General features: G+C 45.1%; 2 protein-coding genes across 4 annotated transcripts in view; both read left to right on the forward strand.

The window, feature by feature from the left end:
- Positions 1-9,113, forward strand: part of RPS24 (ribosomal protein S24) — a 155,940-nt gene extending 146,827 nt beyond the window's left edge. The window contains exon 5 of the mRNA XM_065638568.1: positions 9,017-9,113. Coding sequence (XP_065494640.1) covers positions 9,017-9,019 — 3 coding nt within the window. The 3' untranslated portion in view covers positions 9,020-9,113. The remainder of the gene's footprint in view (positions 1-9,016) is intronic.
- NCOA4 (nuclear receptor coactivator 4) lies at positions 750-13,954 on the forward strand. 3 transcript variants are annotated; one of them, XM_065638561.1, is made up of 10 exons: positions 750-815; positions 6,894-7,047; positions 7,497-7,637; positions 7,758-7,846; positions 8,336-8,444; positions 9,042-9,113; positions 9,743-9,889; positions 10,118-11,116; positions 11,487-11,576; positions 12,155-13,954. In XM_065638561.1, exons 2-10 carry the CDS (start codon positions 6,907-6,909, stop codon positions 12,158-12,160), a joined length of 1,794 nt encoding a protein of 597 aa, XP_065494633.1. In that variant the 5' UTR covers positions 750-815; positions 6,894-6,906; the 3' UTR covers positions 12,161-13,954. The 3 variants fall into 3 exon arrangements, with proteins under 3 accessions (XP_065494633.1, XP_065494636.1, XP_065494634.1); XM_065638564.1 differs by having other exon boundaries at positions 9,746-9,889; XM_065638562.1 differs by lacking the exon at positions 750-815 and adding an exon at positions 4,086-4,336.
- Positions 13,955-17,203: the final 3,249 nt, after the last annotated feature.

Below are 17,203 nucleotides of genomic sequence, written 5' to 3' on the forward strand. Positions count from 1 at the left end.
TTGCTCAGGCTGGTGCCTTTTTGAATTTCATTCTTCGATCCACTGTGTAGGTTTGGGTAAAAGGGCACATCTGGTGTGGCGAAGGGTACGGCAGAGCGGTGTGCACCGCCATCAGTGGTGGGAGCACAGAGCCCATTAAAAACACGCGTATGGTTCCTTACTCGGAAATTCTTTCAGGGGTGAGATAGGAGGTGCATCCGACTGGCAAATCCTCTTATGAAAGCATAACCTTAGCCACAATGAATCCACGCAGTGTGTACCGTGTGAAGCACATGAATGGTTCTGCAAACCCCCTTGGAGCAGCCTGGACTACAACGTCGCCTCGGTCGAGCCTGCAGAAGACACCAGGGCAAACCGCTGCGTGGGCTCTGCCGGCCCCAGGGGCTCCTCACCCGCACAGTCCCGCTGGGAAACCGGGGGGACACACACAACTGCGTGGGCGCTGCTGGTTTGCAGGGTCAGGCGGGTCTGCGGGATCCCCTCTCAAGCCAAAATACACAGAGCAGGACGATGCAGCACAGGCTGTGCCTCCTACATGTTCAGATAAGCCCAGTACCTGACGTGCAGGTTCCTGGGGTAACGCCACACCCGGGATTAGGCGGCCGACTCCTCTTTTCTCTCATGTCGAAGTGCGACCCGCGTTCGGCCCCCCGGCTCGTCCCCCGCTCTGCCGCGGGTCCCTGCAGCCGCCCGCTCCGCCGCGCCGCCAGGGGGCGGGCGGGCAGCGCGGGGGCGGCGCTCTCGCGAGAGCGGCCGTTGGTGGCCGGGCGGCTGCGGCGGCGCTGGGCGGAGGGCAGAGCCGGAGCCGGAGCGCGGTAAGCGCGGCCTGGCCGCGGGCCCGCGGACGCTGCGGCCGCGGGGCCGGCACCGCGGTGCCCCGGGGGTCGGGATGCCCCGGGGGAGGGGGACCCCGCGGGCCGGGCTGGCGGCGGTTGCGCGCAGTGCGTGGGCGGGCACGCGTGCCCTTGCGGGGCGCTGGCGGCGCGTCGTTAATCTCTGCGAGGGGTCTCTGGGCAGTCCCCATGTCGCCGCCCGCTTTGGGCTGATTTCGGAGAAATGCGGCTCCTGGGCTTTAGGAGGCGGCGGCTGCGGCCCCGCGTGTCGTGGCGAGGCCGCGTTTCCGCGCAGGGCGTGCGGGCGGGCGCGCAAAGCCTGCGGGCGCTGCAGGGCCCGGGCTGGCCGCCCCGCCGGGGGCAGCCGCCGCCGCGGGGCCCGGCCGAGCCGCTGCTCCGCGGTCCGGGACGTGCCCCGCGGGGTGGGCAGGCCCGGCACCCCGCTTTGGAGGCGGCCCAGGAAGCAGCTGCGAGTCGCTCAGGCGGCCCGGCTTGGGTCGAGCGTGACCGGGCAGGTCGGTCAGGAAATCAGAGGTCTGTGCTGGGGGGCTAACACTGGTCCAACTGGAAGAGATGAAGGGTTTTTATTGATCTCGGGTTTTGTTTTTATGCCCGTGAGAAGTTGAGCTGCTGGCACCCCTAAAGTCATTCACACCTTAATTGAAGAATCAAAAAGCAACAGCTGCACTTTTCGAAGGTTGCACATGCAATATCAGCCTGGGTTAGAAACGATCAGGGGTCGTGCACCGCGTTTACTGCAAGTTTGGAAACCTTTGTTGTTAGGGGATGGGTACGTGGTTTGAGCCGGAGCTTTCAGGGATTTCATTAGCCATTCTTTCAGCGTTAAACTCGGTACTCGTGGCTGGGATTAAAGGGAAAGGCTGACAAAGGAACAAGATCGTCTTCTGCTGGGGTTTTAGGTAAGGTATGCAGTCGCAGGAAGGGAAGAAAGCTGATGGTCTCTTAAATACCGTTCGTCACTCTGCAAGTGCATAACATTGTACTGATGGATATTCAGAGTGTGGCAATGCTGTCTCTGCGGCCATATGCTTCAAGCAGAGCGAGGGATTTGCTAGTCGTTTTCCAAAGGGTTTTAAATGCAAAAGTCTGGAAGATGATTGTGTTGTAATGTAAAATCTGCGTTAAGACAACAGTGTGTCCTTTCCACTCAGGGTATCTGCTTTGGCGTTGTATGTAATAATGGCGTAATGATTTCAGGTCTTCATATTCAGGTGTTTTGTGGTTTTACTTATGTGCCTGCTATGTTGTACTTAAAATATATTTACAATCGATGGAATAAAATGATGATCAGACGTCTTTTCTCAGCTGCACTGGTGACTTGTGACTCTTTGGAACCCAGGTCTTGTGAAGACTCCTCAGTATGTGTCCTTTGTGCACTGACTGGGCTCTTCCAGGGCTAAAATAGGCTGAAAAGGCAGGTGTGTGTGTTCAGGTCTGTAGTGCAGATCCAGTACAGTGCAGGCAGGTAAAAACTACCTGAATTTTAGAAAATGTATTACCTGAAACTTTATTATTATTCCTTGAGACGTTAATTTCACTTTCATACTCAGAACTGTGGGAGGTCATTTTTTCTCTATGTAGCTTGTGACTTGCAAGATATTGCAGCATGTACTTGTTTAGGAATAAAATAGCCCCCCAAGCAGAAGCTCCACACAGGTATTGGCTCGTGATGTTGGTACTGTACTGTATAAAATACTTGTTATGCTTGGCTGTAGATGGAAATTTCTGAGATTCATCTTGTGTACTTACAGTACTTCACTTCCTGACCACAACTCCCACGTACCTAATTTGGGATACTTACTTAAGAGGAACCACTGTTTTTTGGTGGGTTCAAATGGAAATGAAGAGGGATTTCAGTTCAAAAAAGCCAGCTGGCTCAAAACCACATGAAGACAGGTCAGAGAGACCTTTGGAACAGCCTTGTCCTGCCAACTGAAAGAAATCCTTCCACATTTATAAATAGAGTCGGTTCGACGTGAGGTTTTGTTCCCTTCAGAAGCTTTTCCCCAGCAAAGGCTCGGCTCAGCCATCTTTTTGAGGTTATTCCACACCCCTTGGAAATGGCAAACAATGATCTTCCCAAGCAGCAGCGGGGATGGTTGTGCTGAAAGTGAAAAGCCGGTAAAACCAGTTTTCTGCCGGCCTGCTAGCAGATTGCTAGGCCAGGAAGGGATTTCCCCTCCTCCTCCTCTGCTCCCCAGCCATGTGATATTTAATGAATCTTAAAAAAAAAAAAAAAAAAGGAAAAAAGTGGTTTTGTCCAGCAGTTTCTGATGTACAAATAAGAGAAGACTATGGGAAGTAACACCTCAGGGTAGAGGCAGGCAGCCTCTTTGAAGACTGGAGATTGTACAGAGCACTGAGAGAGGTAATAAGTGCTGTGGCCAGGAGTTCTGGCTGCAGATTTTTTGCAGTGACAACCCTCCAATGAGGCTTTTGGGTGTTAACACAAACGAACAAAAGTCTTTCAGTAGAGACAGGTAGTTATTTTGTAATTGGGAACAAAAAAAATTATCTTCCTGCCTCATTTGGGCAGCTCCTTTAGTTTTCACAGCTGTTAAGTTTTTTACTGAGTATGTGCTTTCCTCATCTGCATGTGAAATTGTAGAAGCAAGAGTGGAGGTGATAAAAATTGTGCGCGTGTCATTTCAGTCCTTCCAGGAGTTAACTGCATCTGAGTGGTTTATTATCAGAAGGATTTCTGGCACTTCATACACACAGTGCTGCGCTGGGGAGCCTCTTGGTGCTGGGGTTTAATTTGGCTGCTGCATGGGCTCGCAGCCCCTTTGGCCCTTGTTGCTGCAGAAGACACGCGTGCTGAACGCTTAGCGCTCGGGTGTGCTTTCTTGAGTTTATTACATGAAAAAGGCGCGTTGCCACACTTCTGAAGTTGCAAGAAATAGTGGTTTTGTTGCAAAACTTTCTGGGGTTGTGGTTTAAACTGCCGGCGGGGTGCTAGAAGGCACTCGGTATTTTAGCCGGGAGGACGCCGGAGGGGAGCGGGGCTGGGGCTCCGCCGCTTCTCCTCGCCGGGCAGGGGTACGGTGATCGGTGCCTTGGCCGGGTCCCCGCCCTGCAGAGCGGCTGGTGCCCCGGCGAGCGGGGCGGCGCCTGCGGGGCGGGCCGGGCTGGCCCCCGCGATAAGGCGGGCGCGGAGGGGGCCGGCGGGCAGGGCTGCGCTGCGGGCAGCCGGGCGGCCGGGCCGTGCAGTGCCGTGCAGTGCCGTGCAGTGCGGCCGGGCCGTGCAGTGCAGTGCAGTGCGGCCGGGCCGTGCACAGCGGCTCTGCCCCGCCTGGGGCTCGGACCCGGCCGCATCAGCCAGCCGGGGTTTGGAGCGGAATTTGCAGCGGCACCGAGAGCAGTTGCACGTGACTATCTAAAAGCGTTTTGGAGTCCGTGCTTCTGCGGAATAGAAGGTTGGAAATGGGAAAAGCTTTATAAGCAGGATACTGCTGAATTGCTGCCTTCGCCCGGGAAGGGAAGTAAGTGGTGAGGGGGCTGTGGGGCGGCGGTGCAGCCCGGGATGCAGGATACCCGTGGTGGGAGATCGCCGTGTGGCTGGAAACGCTTTGATGGCACGGAAATTGCCAAAAATGGTGATTCTGTATTGCAACCGTGTATCCTGCTGCAGAAGTTAATTGTGTGTTGTTACTGTTGAGCGTCTGATCTCGGATATTTTAGAGCATGGGACCTGAAAGTGTCCTAAGTACCTAGTGCTATTTGGTGATAATTGGGAGGTGAGAAAATAGGTGCTTACCCCCAGTTATTTTTGTTAGAGGCTTCCAGAAACTGGAAAGATGGATGAATTGGCTCTCGTCCTCAACTGTAATGTTATTTTTTTTGGCTAATTTTTGACAAAGCATAAGAACAGCCATTTTACAAGAGCTGGCTGGAGGAAAGCAGCATTCGTTCTCACTGTATGCATTTTGGAGAGAGGATCTTGTAATCAAATGAAAAACCAGAAAAGCAACAAATGCAAGTATTTTCAGAGATCATTAGGGGAGCATGTCTAAGTTTCTTAAATTTTACTGTGCCAATATGAAGTTGCTAAGGCAAAGTGTGAAAAAGTAGCATTTCTTCAAGCATTGAGCCCAATTGCCTAGTGGCATAAATTCAAGAAATGCATAAATAGCAATGCAGCATACTTTAGACTTGGCATTTGTAGGTATACGGCTTAACATAATTTTCACAAAACTCTTCTGTTATCTACTGTGCGAGCAAACATGGCAATTACATTTAGCCTTTCAGACTTTGACTTGGTTGTTACGTAACAGTATGATGCATGAGATCATAAAGAACAATATTAATTTCTTTTGTTTACTTTTGAATATGCAACAGTTTTCTTGGCTGGGTATATCTCTGTCTTTGCATTAATACTTTTAGGTTACATCTGAGAGCTAGGACTCCCACTTATGTTTTCCTGTAGGTTGTATATGAGAGAGTTGACGAACAAGATAAAATCTAAGGGGTATTGTGAAGAGAAAGTTTAGCTTTTGTTAAACATCACTAGCAAGGTGAAAATGCCAAAACCTTATAGAACTGAACCTGTGCATGAATCAGAATATGCAAATACAAGGACAAAATGGCATTCATAGCACAGAATGGAGAATGATGTATTTTGGAGTTGTGCACCCTGTCTAATTTGGTGCAGAATTAACATAAGCTTAAAAAATAAATTCAAGTTCTCTAGTAGTTATGCTCTGCACTTCTCAGGAGATGAGATGTTGTGACATGGATGCGATTGAGTTGCATGCAGGGGCTTGGTGTGGCTTCTGCACGGTGGGTCGTGGCTGGGGACATCTGGGGACGGGGAGTCTGTGCTGTGAGGGGAACCCAGGGGCATCCAGCCTCTCGTGCTGCCCCACAGCAAACCTTGCTTTTTCTGTCACCTTCCACTTGCAAAACACTTGTGGTGCTCTGCTCTCTGAAATACACAACTCTTATGCATCTGGTGGGACTTGGCTGTTGAAGGATTTTTGGGTTGCAGTTTACATGGTCCTGGGGCTTGGAAATTGCAGACTAAATAGCTGCTCAATAACACAAGCTCTGTGGTTGTCCTGTCATATTCAAAATACTATTTTCAGTTCTCTCTAGAGGAGTGGTAAAATCTGTGAAATATTTAGCTTGGTACATGTGTATGCTTTAATTAATTCTGCCGGGAATTTCCATAGCTGTCATTGCTGAAGACTTGTTTTAAATAGAATGTTTACTATGAATCTTTAGTTAGCCTTCAGGAATCCCATCAAACTAACAGAAGAATCCAAAGTCTTCAGTAACAAAAATACCTACTGTTTAGAAAAAATGCTTATATTGATGCTTACCATTTTTACTAAAAATCCATAGTTAGCTTTTTTCCCTTACTTGCGGAATCCTTACTGGCTTAACTTCTGTAGAAATCTTGTATCTGAGCCCCTTTTACTTAAGGATATGCTGAAGCTGAGTAAGTTACCATGACTGTGACCACAACAAAAATAATGGGCAGCTGCTATAAGTTTAGGCCTTTGCAGTTTAGTAAAGAGTGATCTGTCTATCAACTTTTTTTTTTTTTTCCAGTTAAGCAAACTGTATTAGAATTTTCTCATTTTTGGGAGCCAGCTCATTTACCTGCAGCTGCAAAAAGGGTGACTGAAGCATTTCTAGCCCCTTGCCAGGCCATTCTCCCCCAGCTCTGGCAGAGCTGCCGAACCTTGCCCAAATCAGCCCTCAGCTGCTGGAGCTTGCTGGCCAGACATGAAAGTCAGAGGAAGGTGAATGGCAGGGAGGATTGCCTAAGCTGCTGCGGTTGAAGCTGCTGTCATATATCTGTTGGTTTTCCTGTGATTGTGCAAATTCCAGGGGCTGAAGCACTTGAGACACGAGTGTTGCTCCAGGAGAAAACTTTATCTGCGTTTAGAAAACTTGCATCCGTGTAGGATCTTAGGGTTTTTTTTTTGTTCACCTTTATAATTGAGTAGAGCAGATGGTTCTTCATATGATGCACTTCCTCTTCCATTAAAGAGGAATAGAAACTATTAAGAATTTTTTTTCATTGTGTTTTAGGAACACTTCAAGAATGAGTCCACCACAAGATAGAAATAGAAATTCCTGCAGCAGTGAGTCTCTGGCAAAGTGCCTTCAAGCAAAGAAGGACTTGGAAACAGCTCTATCTGGGATTGTCAAAGCTGAACAACAGATTAAAGAGAACTGGCGTGAGGTAATTTTAAATTATTTTTTAAAAAAAATTTAATAACTAACATGACTTTAATGACAGTTCTCATTATTCCAGAGTACTTTCTATTATGATGGTGGTCTGAAATTTTCCTAGAGACTTGCAAGCATCTTGCTGTGTAATTTGGTCATGCTCTTCGTAAAGGTATTCCTGTATTACTAGCTTAGGCATGCAGAATTTACTAAAGCTGTTGGTCGAAACATCAGAATAGAGAGAGATTGCAAATAATGTCTTTTGATACTTCTTTAATGGTAGCCTTGGAACTTTTACTAACTGGAGTCATGTAATGCTGTGGGTGACTGTGATTAGTTTTTGAGAAATAAATGGCTCCAAAAAGACCACTTATCTGTGACAAATATTTTGTCATCAGTGCGGCATATACTTGTTCCTGCTGTTTGACAGATGTTCTAGGAATGGTACATGTTACCTTACAGGTGAAAGCGAAGATTCACAGCCACATCAGCCGCCACCTGGAGTGCCTGCGCAGCCGGGAGGTCTGGCTGTTTGAGCAGGTCGATCTCATCCAGCAGCTGAAGGAGGAGGCCTTGCAGCAGCAGGCACAGCAGCTCTATTGGGTAAGATCCCGTCGTAAATTGTTGCACTGGCATTTTTAAGTAAACTTTGTCCTTGCAAGGATTTTCTCAGTTGTAATCTTAGAAGCCAAAACAATAACATGTGTTTTGTCTTCCATGCAGTATTTGGGACAATTCAGTTGCCTTATTCATCAGCTGGAACGATCCTATAGTAACGAACTAGCAAACCAGATTTCCGTTTGCCTGGAGAGGTAAGAGTATTTTATGATGCAAGTTGACACAATTGGTATTTGTTTTGACTTAGGAATTTATTCTGATTTTTGATTCTAGTAGAACTAAGAATAGATGTAACTCACTGTTTCTACATTTTTAATGATTCCTAGAAATAAGATCTTGATAGCAGTCTGAGATATAATTCCTCTCATCTTTTTTATCCTAGATTGAAAAAATCAGGACTATAATGAGCAGGGGGGGTACTTATTTGTGCAGATTATTTCGAGTATTAGTTGTTGATAGCAATTTGTGTAAGAAGGAGAAACTTATGTTTTACTGGCTAATTTATTCTATTGTTGGTTTGTGGATAGGCATCTCTTTATGCAAGCATTAAATGTTTGTTACCTAATTAGTGCCAAGTCAGCTTGGAGGCCTTTTATGAAATAATGAACTGATTGCCAAAACATGACAGATGAAGAAGATAGTAATTTTTTTCTTTTTGTTTTTTCTTTTTTTTTATCTTTCAGACTGGGAAATCTTACTCTTAAACCAGAGGAGTCTTCCATCCTGAATTTTGAGGCTGACACATCTTACCTTCGCCAGGCTATTACCTCATTTGGTTCAATTAAAACGATGGTAAGCACCAAGACCTTCCTGGGCTGGAATACTTGAAAACAAACAACTTTTTTTGAGGCAGTAGTGCAATGTATTCCAAGTGATATTTCTGCTTTTAGTTATAGCTTGAGTGGATCTTGTGTACAAGTCATATAGTTTTAGCTGTATAATATATACACAGTGGTTTATTAACTATTCATGTAGTTCTGATTTTGACTGAGCTTAGATCTAGTTATATACCTGTTATTTTAATATATTTTGGCAGAGACTGAGGGAATGATGATTGTATTCTTACTCTGTTCCAGAAACTGAAAATTAATGTTATGGTTTTCTTTAGACATTAATAGATACACATCACAGATGACGTTCTGTGATAGAAATATCTTGAGATTCTTTTGTAAGCAGCATATCTTCTTCATTATTGGAGATAATTCTCCTGAAGTGGATTGGAGGTAGTATTATAGTGAATCTTTCTGCGTTCTGTTTTTACATGTCGAGAAAATTGTTAGCCACAAAGAACCAAGCAGTTGTAACTGTGCTCTACTTCAGCTTTGTTGTAGAATTCATCCTAGAAACTGGACAAAACTGAGATTTAAATGAACTTTTCTTTCCTTACAGCAAACCTCAGAGAGAGAGAATACTTCTCCCTGGTTCCCAGGGCAGAACTGTGCCCTAATAAACTGTGAACAGGTAAGATTAAGACTTGCATCTGTAAATATTTAATTGTATGAAAGGAAAAAGGAAAACTCAAGCACAAAATATTAGCTTGCTTGAGTTATGACTTCTCTTGGTTTGTTAAGATGTTGGAGGAGTCAGTAACAGTCGCTGTAACGAGCATTAGTGATCTTACGTTCTAGCTGCTCCAGGAACAGACATGCAAAAACAGAGTATGAAAGTGAATTTGGAGTGTGACTGTTGGTCAGAATTTTTTAATTGAATATTCCTTCTTGTCAAGTCAGGACTTGGAACTGTGCTCAGCTCTGCACAGAAACAGCATCAGTGAATGAGGGTAGCAAATCGGTAACAAGAATTGTGGCAAGAAGGAGGGTTGTGGCTGGGTTACACACATCAAAACTGTGCGTTGTAGGAGTTGTCTCTTCCCTTTCTTGTCTCTGAAGAGTCTGGGATCACAGAATAATCTATCAGTGCAGAGGCTTAAAGTCGTACAGGAGATTGAGGAGTTACTTTTTCCTTAATTAGAAGGGAATGGTTTTTCTTTTAGTTCAGAAATACTGATGCATGTTGAATGCCTGTTTTGATGTTCACCATAGATTACCCAGCAATTACACTTTCTCATGACCAAGAACATTCTTTCTCAGCAGAAAACATTGTGTGGGACAGTGGGGGCCTCACTTGCTGACTGGTTACTTGGAAGCAGACCTGTGGGTGTTTGCCAGACTCCGTATGTTCCCAGCACCAACCTTGAAGAATGGGTTACACAAAAGCGTGTGTCAGAGCCCAGCCAGGTAAGCCTTTTATGCACTAACCTGGTTTTTAATAAAGGGGAAAACACAGTATCTGATTGCAGGTGGAATATGGTGGGAATTAAACCTTCTGTAATTCTCTTAATTCTGCCTCACGTTCAACTACTACTTTTGCACTTTTTATCAGAATGCTTCAAACTGTTAACTGCGCAAAGTTACTGAACATTGTCTTTTAGTGTTAATAGATGCATTCCAATGTGTCTTTACTAGGATTTAGATTCTTCCAAAGTCTGTTATTTTGAGCAAGCCTGGGGAAATCTGAAAGATTTGGAAAACTGGCTCCTGCAGAATCAACAGTGTGATGTTGCTGGGAAGACAGAGTCCCCTGTTCGCAAGGACTCCGCCGCTACTTTCAGCTCATCCTTTTCCGCCATCGAAAGGGTGGAGGAATTGGAATCCCTTGGACAAGAAGAGATGGATCTTTCTGACTGGCTGCTTACTTCTGACACAGAAAATGGAAGTAGTGCTTCAGATGAGAAATGGAAGTATGAATTTAAGCCTTTTAGGGAAGAATTTAATTTGAATGATTGGCTCCTCAAATCTGAAACATGCACCAGTTGTTGTGGCAGCCAGATCAAAAGTGTGGAAATTGAGAACCTGGGAAATCTGAAGTGCCTGAATGAGCATCTTGATGGAAAGAAATCACCCACTACACTTGCTGTAAATGCTTGGCTTCTTCAGCATCCCCAGGCCCCATTGAAAGTGGAGGATGTGTGCAAAGCTAATGAGCTGTGTGCCAGCTTTTCAGAATGCATGTGTGATGAAAACTGTGGAAAAGAGGCTCTGTGTAAATGGCTTCTGAAGAAAGATGGGAAGGATAAAAATGGAGTTCCAGTCAGCCAGAAAGATGTACCAAACCCTGAGCACGAGAAGACCAACTTTGCTGCCAATACCTGGCTTAACCCCGCACAGCAGCTCACAGCGGAACCCATTAGTGCAGAGAAAGCAGATTATTCAGCGGAGATCGCAGAACCCTTGAAAGTGTTGCTGGAAAGGCCTCTGACAAGCTGGCTAGCCAAAGCAGAAAGTGCAGAAGAAAAGGCGAGTAGGGAAAAAGCAGATAATAATTTCAAGACTCCTTTCCTAGACCTCTTGGCTCCATTCCACCTCCCCTTGAATGTAAACAGTTGGGTGTTGACTTCAAACAACGTAGAAAACACTCACCCACCTCCAGCAGAAGATAAATGGCTTCTACGCAAGAAAGCACAAGTGAGCATAAGTTTTTGTTACTGCTGTGTCTTAAGCCAAGGTGCCATGTCTCTTGTTTTATTGAATTTAATGCCTGCCTTCTCTTCCAAATTCAGCTCTTTTGGATAACACTAACTGACAATTTTTAGGCTTCCTAGCTCTTTTAGTGTTTTCAGTAATTATTACTTAGTTACTTAAGTAGATGAGGACAGTGTTTAACACAAAACAACTTATTATGTTATACTAAATGAAGAAAGTGTTCATCTCAAAGAGTCAGAAGTCAGTTTTGTTTTCTTTTGCAACACTTTGAAGATATTTCAGAATGCATTTGAAGATATGTCAGAATGTATTTATGTTTGGAGATCAGTAATTAAGGTGATTTGTCTTTCAGGACTTCGGCCTTCCTACAGTTTGCGACCTTTTTGCCTGTATGAAACTCAATGGAGATAAAGAAAACTGGCTGTATCAGACTCCTCTACAGGTAGGATGCACAGAATGTATTGGAACAGCTGAACCTAAACATAACTTTGGGTTACAGAATACAGACACTGGCAGCTGTTGTTTACAGAGTTCTCCAAACATAATGCACAGCATTGTGATTTCCTCCCCATATACGTTTCTAACAGCTTGGACCATTCTACTTCTTCGTCTTCCTCCTCTTTTGCTCACAAGCCAGGGAGGGAATTACTAATGTTCTTGACCAAATCACTCTTCAACTGATTGACACTTGGTAACGTCTTGGTAACTTCTGTTGTAACCAGAATGTGCAGTTAATGTTTAAATTTCCAGGCAGCTTCTTTCTTATCTCGGTAATGTATTTACAGCTGACGTCATGTTTTTCCTTTCTGCCAAGATAACTCTTTATCATTGTTTTTGAAATTCATGAAAAAAATCCTTAGCAGGCATACTTCAAACCCTGAAAGGCAAGATACTCAGTTCTAGGAAGTATTTCAGTATGATTTTTTTTTTTGTTTTGCCAGGGTATCTTATACATGTTTATTTCCAGAAGTGTTGCTTTCTGTTTATCAAAGAGACTAACCCCATTTTAAATTTGTTTAGATGTGAAGAACTGGAAGCAGCGAAATCATCCCTTTCCTGCTGATCAATCACACATCACGCTGAGTGACTGCAGCCAGCTGAATTCTTGTGTTTTGTGTTTGGCCATCTGCTTTTTCTTCTAAAAATATAACAAAAAGAAAGATTACTCAGAGTTATGGTGCAGAAGATGCCTTTTTGTTATGATTAATTCTGAAATGTAAACCCACTGAGCATAAGCAATCTGATACTATAGAGGTGTTAGTAAATTTGTATGTTATGGGACTACATAAATCTTCTTTAATGGGCTGTCACTTGAAGTACGTTGAAGCCAGTGCAAGTATAAAGCAAAATCTCTCTGGTGCTGTGAAACATCCACCTTTGGCAGTGACTTCAGAAGTGTTGCTGTTCCTTTCAGCTGCTACAACTTTGTCATGAGTTGGGTTCCAGCTTCCTGGAATTGCAAGATAACTTAGGCTGTAGTTGGAAGCAATTTCTTTTAATGAGCAGCTGCTAACTTTAAACGTTTCATCTGCATCTTGTATTTGTGTGTTTCCCAGCCGAGTAGGTATAGTCCAGATTTTGAAAAAGATGTGAATTTATGCGACCTGACATGTGACAGGAGAATTGGTAACTTGGTTTTGAAAGAAAACTTTTCTTGCAAATTTGTGAGCCATTCAGAGAACAGTGTAGGGTGTTAATTGTCATGCATCAGTAGGTCAGATCCTACTATGTCCCCAGCATTTAATAACAATTTGAATTTCACTGAAAAAGCTGTAAGATGAAATGTGTACATTTCTGCTAGTTTTAGATAACTCATAATGAACTTTTATTGACTAAACCACTGGAAAGCAGGCATCTTAGCCACATAATACTTAAAGGTAATATTGGGGAGTTTGACGCCTTCTCATCAGATTGACATCATGCTGTTTAGTTGGGAAACACTAACTTGGCAAACTGCGTGACTCCCACTGGTCCATTTTAAAGAGGTTTAAGCTGTGGGTTTTTCATGTTGTTATGCATATGAAAGTGAGGTCGAGTAACTCCGATCTGTATAGCTGTGGACATAATATGAGCAATAGCTCTTGAGGTATTTAGCATTTTGAGTGCATAGGAAGGACTGTGGAGATGTTAGATGGAAATGCGGATCACACCCGTCAGCTTGCATGAAAAACTGTGAAGTTACGTAGTTTCTGGTGCAGCTTCTACGCACTTTTAACAAATTGCTCTTCATGACTATAAAAAACAGCCTCCCTTTTCCCCATCCCTGCAGCCTGCCTGGGAATAAAGGTGACTTCACTTCTTCACAAGCCTGTAGAAATTATTAGCAAGATCCACCTTGGTATCTCTTTGCAGTGCGAACACATTCCTGTCTGATAGAACCTGTGCATTTGTTTGAAAGTAAGTTTTGTCAGAGAGTGGGACACTGCCCATCTGAAACCAGTCCCTGAAAGGGCTTAACATCAGTGGACCCCTTGAGGCTTTTGTACTTCCATAGTTGAGGCTTTCTGCTGGAAGTAGAAAGATGTTTTTGAAGTTCACTTTCCCCTTCAAACGTGTCCTTGTTGCTGCATGGGAAGGCTGCACTGTTACTAACTCCAGTAATAGTCTAATTTGATTAGCAGTTGAACTTCAAGAAGGTGATTGACGTGCAGGCCCCCTCTTAAAATTAATTCCTTGTAGTCATCGTGTGCTACTTTGTCAGTTCATTATGAGCCTCTTAAAACTTGGGGGTCTGTATTCCTTTATGTACTCAACCAACTTGTTATCACTAATTGATATTTATGTAAAACATTGATTAGTCTTTTCCATTAAAAAATAATTGCAACCAAAGGGTGTGGTATGTCTCCTTTGTAAGATGGTTAAGGAAAAATACTGTGGCAGGGTGCCCAGTGAACTTGTCTGGGTGCCACTGCAGCTATGCTTCCATCTCCGCACTGGACTCAGGTGCATTAGTTCTTTATTTCCTCAGCACCGCAGTCACAGCCAGGAGCCCCTGGCACCAGGTGTGGACCCAGCAGGTATTCCTGGCAGCTGCTGCACTGCAACAGAAGCCACTGCGCACACGGCTGGTGGGGCTAAGTCACCTGGCCTTTACTCAGCTGCCACAATATGGATTTAGACAAAATGTTTGTTTCTTATCACTCTTCAATACACAGGGAGGATTTATGGATTTTAGTGGTCTTCAGTCTTCTCCTCCTGTGGCTGTAGAACATCCCTGGTCTGTCTGCACAACCAGAAGTTAGTTCTTCCCTGGCTCTTCTGCTCTCCTGGTTTTTGAACACCAGCCTCACTGCATATTTTGTTCCTCCTTTGAGGCTTTTCCATTCCTTTAAACTCCAGGCTGCCAATATTGTACCTTTAAGAGAACATTCTCATGAATGCACACAGCAGGGCCTGGAAGCCTTTCAACCACAATACCTTGAATTTCATGTGTGGATGTGCGCACACAGTTTTTATAAACACACTAGAGGTTCTTTATTAGAAGCAGCCACATGCAGAACTTGTGAACTTGTATCCCAAGTACAGCTTTCAAAGACAGGGAAGTAAATACTGCAGGTCTTCCAAAGACAAGGCGGACAGAGTAGCCAGAGCAGAGAAAGTTGTTCCTGGCTTCTCTGGATAACATCTGGAGACCTTTTTTTGAGCAATCTGAGATTAGTGGATTGTACTGAGGAATGGGGTCCTCTCCAAAATGCTTAATTCTCCCCTCCATCCCTGTGGAGCTGGAGCAGTTACCTTCCCACTTCTTCCCTCAGCTGAGTTTCGGCAACAAGTGAATCTTCTAAACTGCTTCTGTGCAAATTAACTGAAATGCTTTGTGGTCACATAATATATGTATTGGTGCAAGTCTGGAGCTTTATGGCCCATTCCAGTGGGAGACTCTTCCCCAGGCCGTGCGCCTGCCTGCTGAAGGGCTGTTCCAGCCCTGCCCCGAGTGCTGCAGCCTGTGTCGGAGCAGGGAAAGGCCAGTGCCTGGTGGCCGTCAGTCACTGGTGGCAGCAGCGGTGCAGACGAGGCCAGTCAAGATGGCCAACTGCCATTTCCCCTTCTAGACACACATGGAGCCTGGCAACATCCCCTACAAAGGTGAGTCACTGCTGCTGCCTCGTGAGCAGCAGAGGTGTCCCTTCCCTGCAAGTACAACACCTATCCAGGGCAGGGCAGCTCGTGGGGCTCCTGGGGCACCAGACCGCCCCAGCGCCCCCGGCACACCTGCGGTGCTGCAGGGCTGGCGGCAGCGCTGGCAGGACAGTGACAGAGGGCTGACAGTGGGGAGAGACACCTGAGGGGAACACAAGACCCATATTAATGATGCCGTGAAAGGACCAAAAAAGGCTGTCACTGCGGTGCCTGGTGTTCAACAGTACAGGCCAAAACTCAGAGATTGTACAAAGCTCCATTTAAAACACACAGATTTCCTATCTAGGATTTATTAAAGCACAGGGATAACCTTCTGTTAAAGCATAAAAATGGATGTTCCCTCCTCCTTTTGCAGTCCCAGGTTAGGTCAGAGCAAACAAGTTATGAACACTGGACCATTTCCTCTGCCCTAGTATATATTTCCCTCCTGTTTTCAGAATCAGCTTCTGCTGCACTGAGGAAGCTGGAGACTCCTACCACATGACTAGTGATTTTGTCAAGAATTTCCCCCAACTGTAAGAGGAGTCACCTGCTGACACGGAATGGTGACATTGCCTTTCTCCATTCCAAAGACTACACACAAGCAGCTTTACAAGATTCAAAAAGCTTTCATTACACCTGTTACCTCAGAGTCCCTCACCTGCTGCCACAGCATGGAAAGCTGTTTCAGCTCTATCAGCAAAACCAGATGCCATGACTGGCACTGCAAGACAAAACACTGCTCTGCAAGATGGCCAAGGTCTCCGTGCTCACATTTACATAATACTGCATGGGAGGACCAGAACTTGCTTACCAAATCCTGTTGGCAACTTGATTTTACTTCCTTTTATTCCTACTGAACTTGAATATACTTTTGGTCACAGCTTTAAGCAGCAACTTTGTGATTGTTCACCATTAAATTGTGAATACTAAGTCTTGACACGGAACATGATAAATATGTTCTCTGTATTCCATACTTAAATTCACCTCCCTCACTGCTGCCTCTGTGCTGGTTATTTCATAGCTCAAGCTATGGATCACTCCATATACAGAGGTTATGAACCAAAGCTTTTAATAACCCTAGAAACACAGCTGTTTCAGAACACTGCACTCAGCTCTGTCCCCGAGACACGTGATTCCAGGAAACCTGAGCTTACTGCAGACCAGATAACGTGCTAAGTTGCCTCAAAAGTCAGCCTAGCCCTAAAGTTGTGCCCACTTCGAACTTACAAAAGCTTGTTCCTACATTACCTCCAGTGCACCTAAAGGAGGAAAGACATTTATTAAGCTTCACAGCTTTCCCACTTCACTTAGAGGCAGAGGGCTCCTAGTTCACATTTCAGTCCTGAAAAAGTCTCTAGCAAAACTAAAGATACATTGCAAAGTTTCTGATACTTAAAAAGCAACCCTGCCCCACCATCAGCCATCAAACTGACCATCAGTCCTTTGTCCAACACTGTCAAGTGTGTAGGAGTATAAGTCCTACTAACAGTGACCAAGAAACATGGGTGGGGAGGAGCTCACCAACACAAACGGGAGAGGAAAAGCAGCTCAGGAAGAAAGCACACACATTTTCCTCATGTCCCACCCAACAGCACTGAACAGCTGGTGCCTGTGTCACCTGCAGCCAGTGAGCAGGACAGTTTCTTTGGTGGCATGGCACTCAAATGCTGGAAGGTCCCGCTCTGACATCACAACAGTAACACACAGCCCACTGAAAGGCAGCGGAGTGTGAAACTTAACAAAAAATTGCATTTACAAAGTAGGTGAGAAAAGACCTGTTTCCTTTATGCTACATCTTGTTGAGTGCTGGCATAAAGCACCTACTTTGACTCGGTATCCAAGCAAAGCTAATTGAGTTCAACTGTGAAGGCTCGTTAACTAGCACACTTGCTCTATAAAAAGCTTGTCTTGGAGGTCACCTCTTCCTAAAGAGGCTTCTCAACAGAG

The sequence above is a fragment of the Caloenas nicobarica genome, chromosome 7 (assembly GCF_036013445.1).
Source record: "Caloenas nicobarica isolate bCalNic1 chromosome 7, bCalNic1.hap1, whole genome shotgun sequence".
NCBI lineage: Eukaryota > Metazoa > Chordata > Aves > Columbiformes > Columbidae > Caloenas > Caloenas nicobarica.

Bases quoted from the DNA above. Each gene is read 5' to 3' on its own strand.
- NCOA4 (XM_065638561.1), top strand. From the start codon at position 6,907: ATGAGTCCACCACAAGATAGAAATAGAAATTCCTGCAGCAGTGAGTCT. The intron at 8,445-9,041 runs GTAAGCACCAAG...CTTTCCTTACAG, and splicing joins TTGGTTCAATTAAAACGATG to CAAACCTCAGAGAGAGAGAA. The intron at 11,117-11,486 runs GTGAGCATAAGT...TTTGTCTTTCAG, and splicing joins TTCTACGCAAGAAAGCACAA to GACTTCGGCCTTCCTACAGT.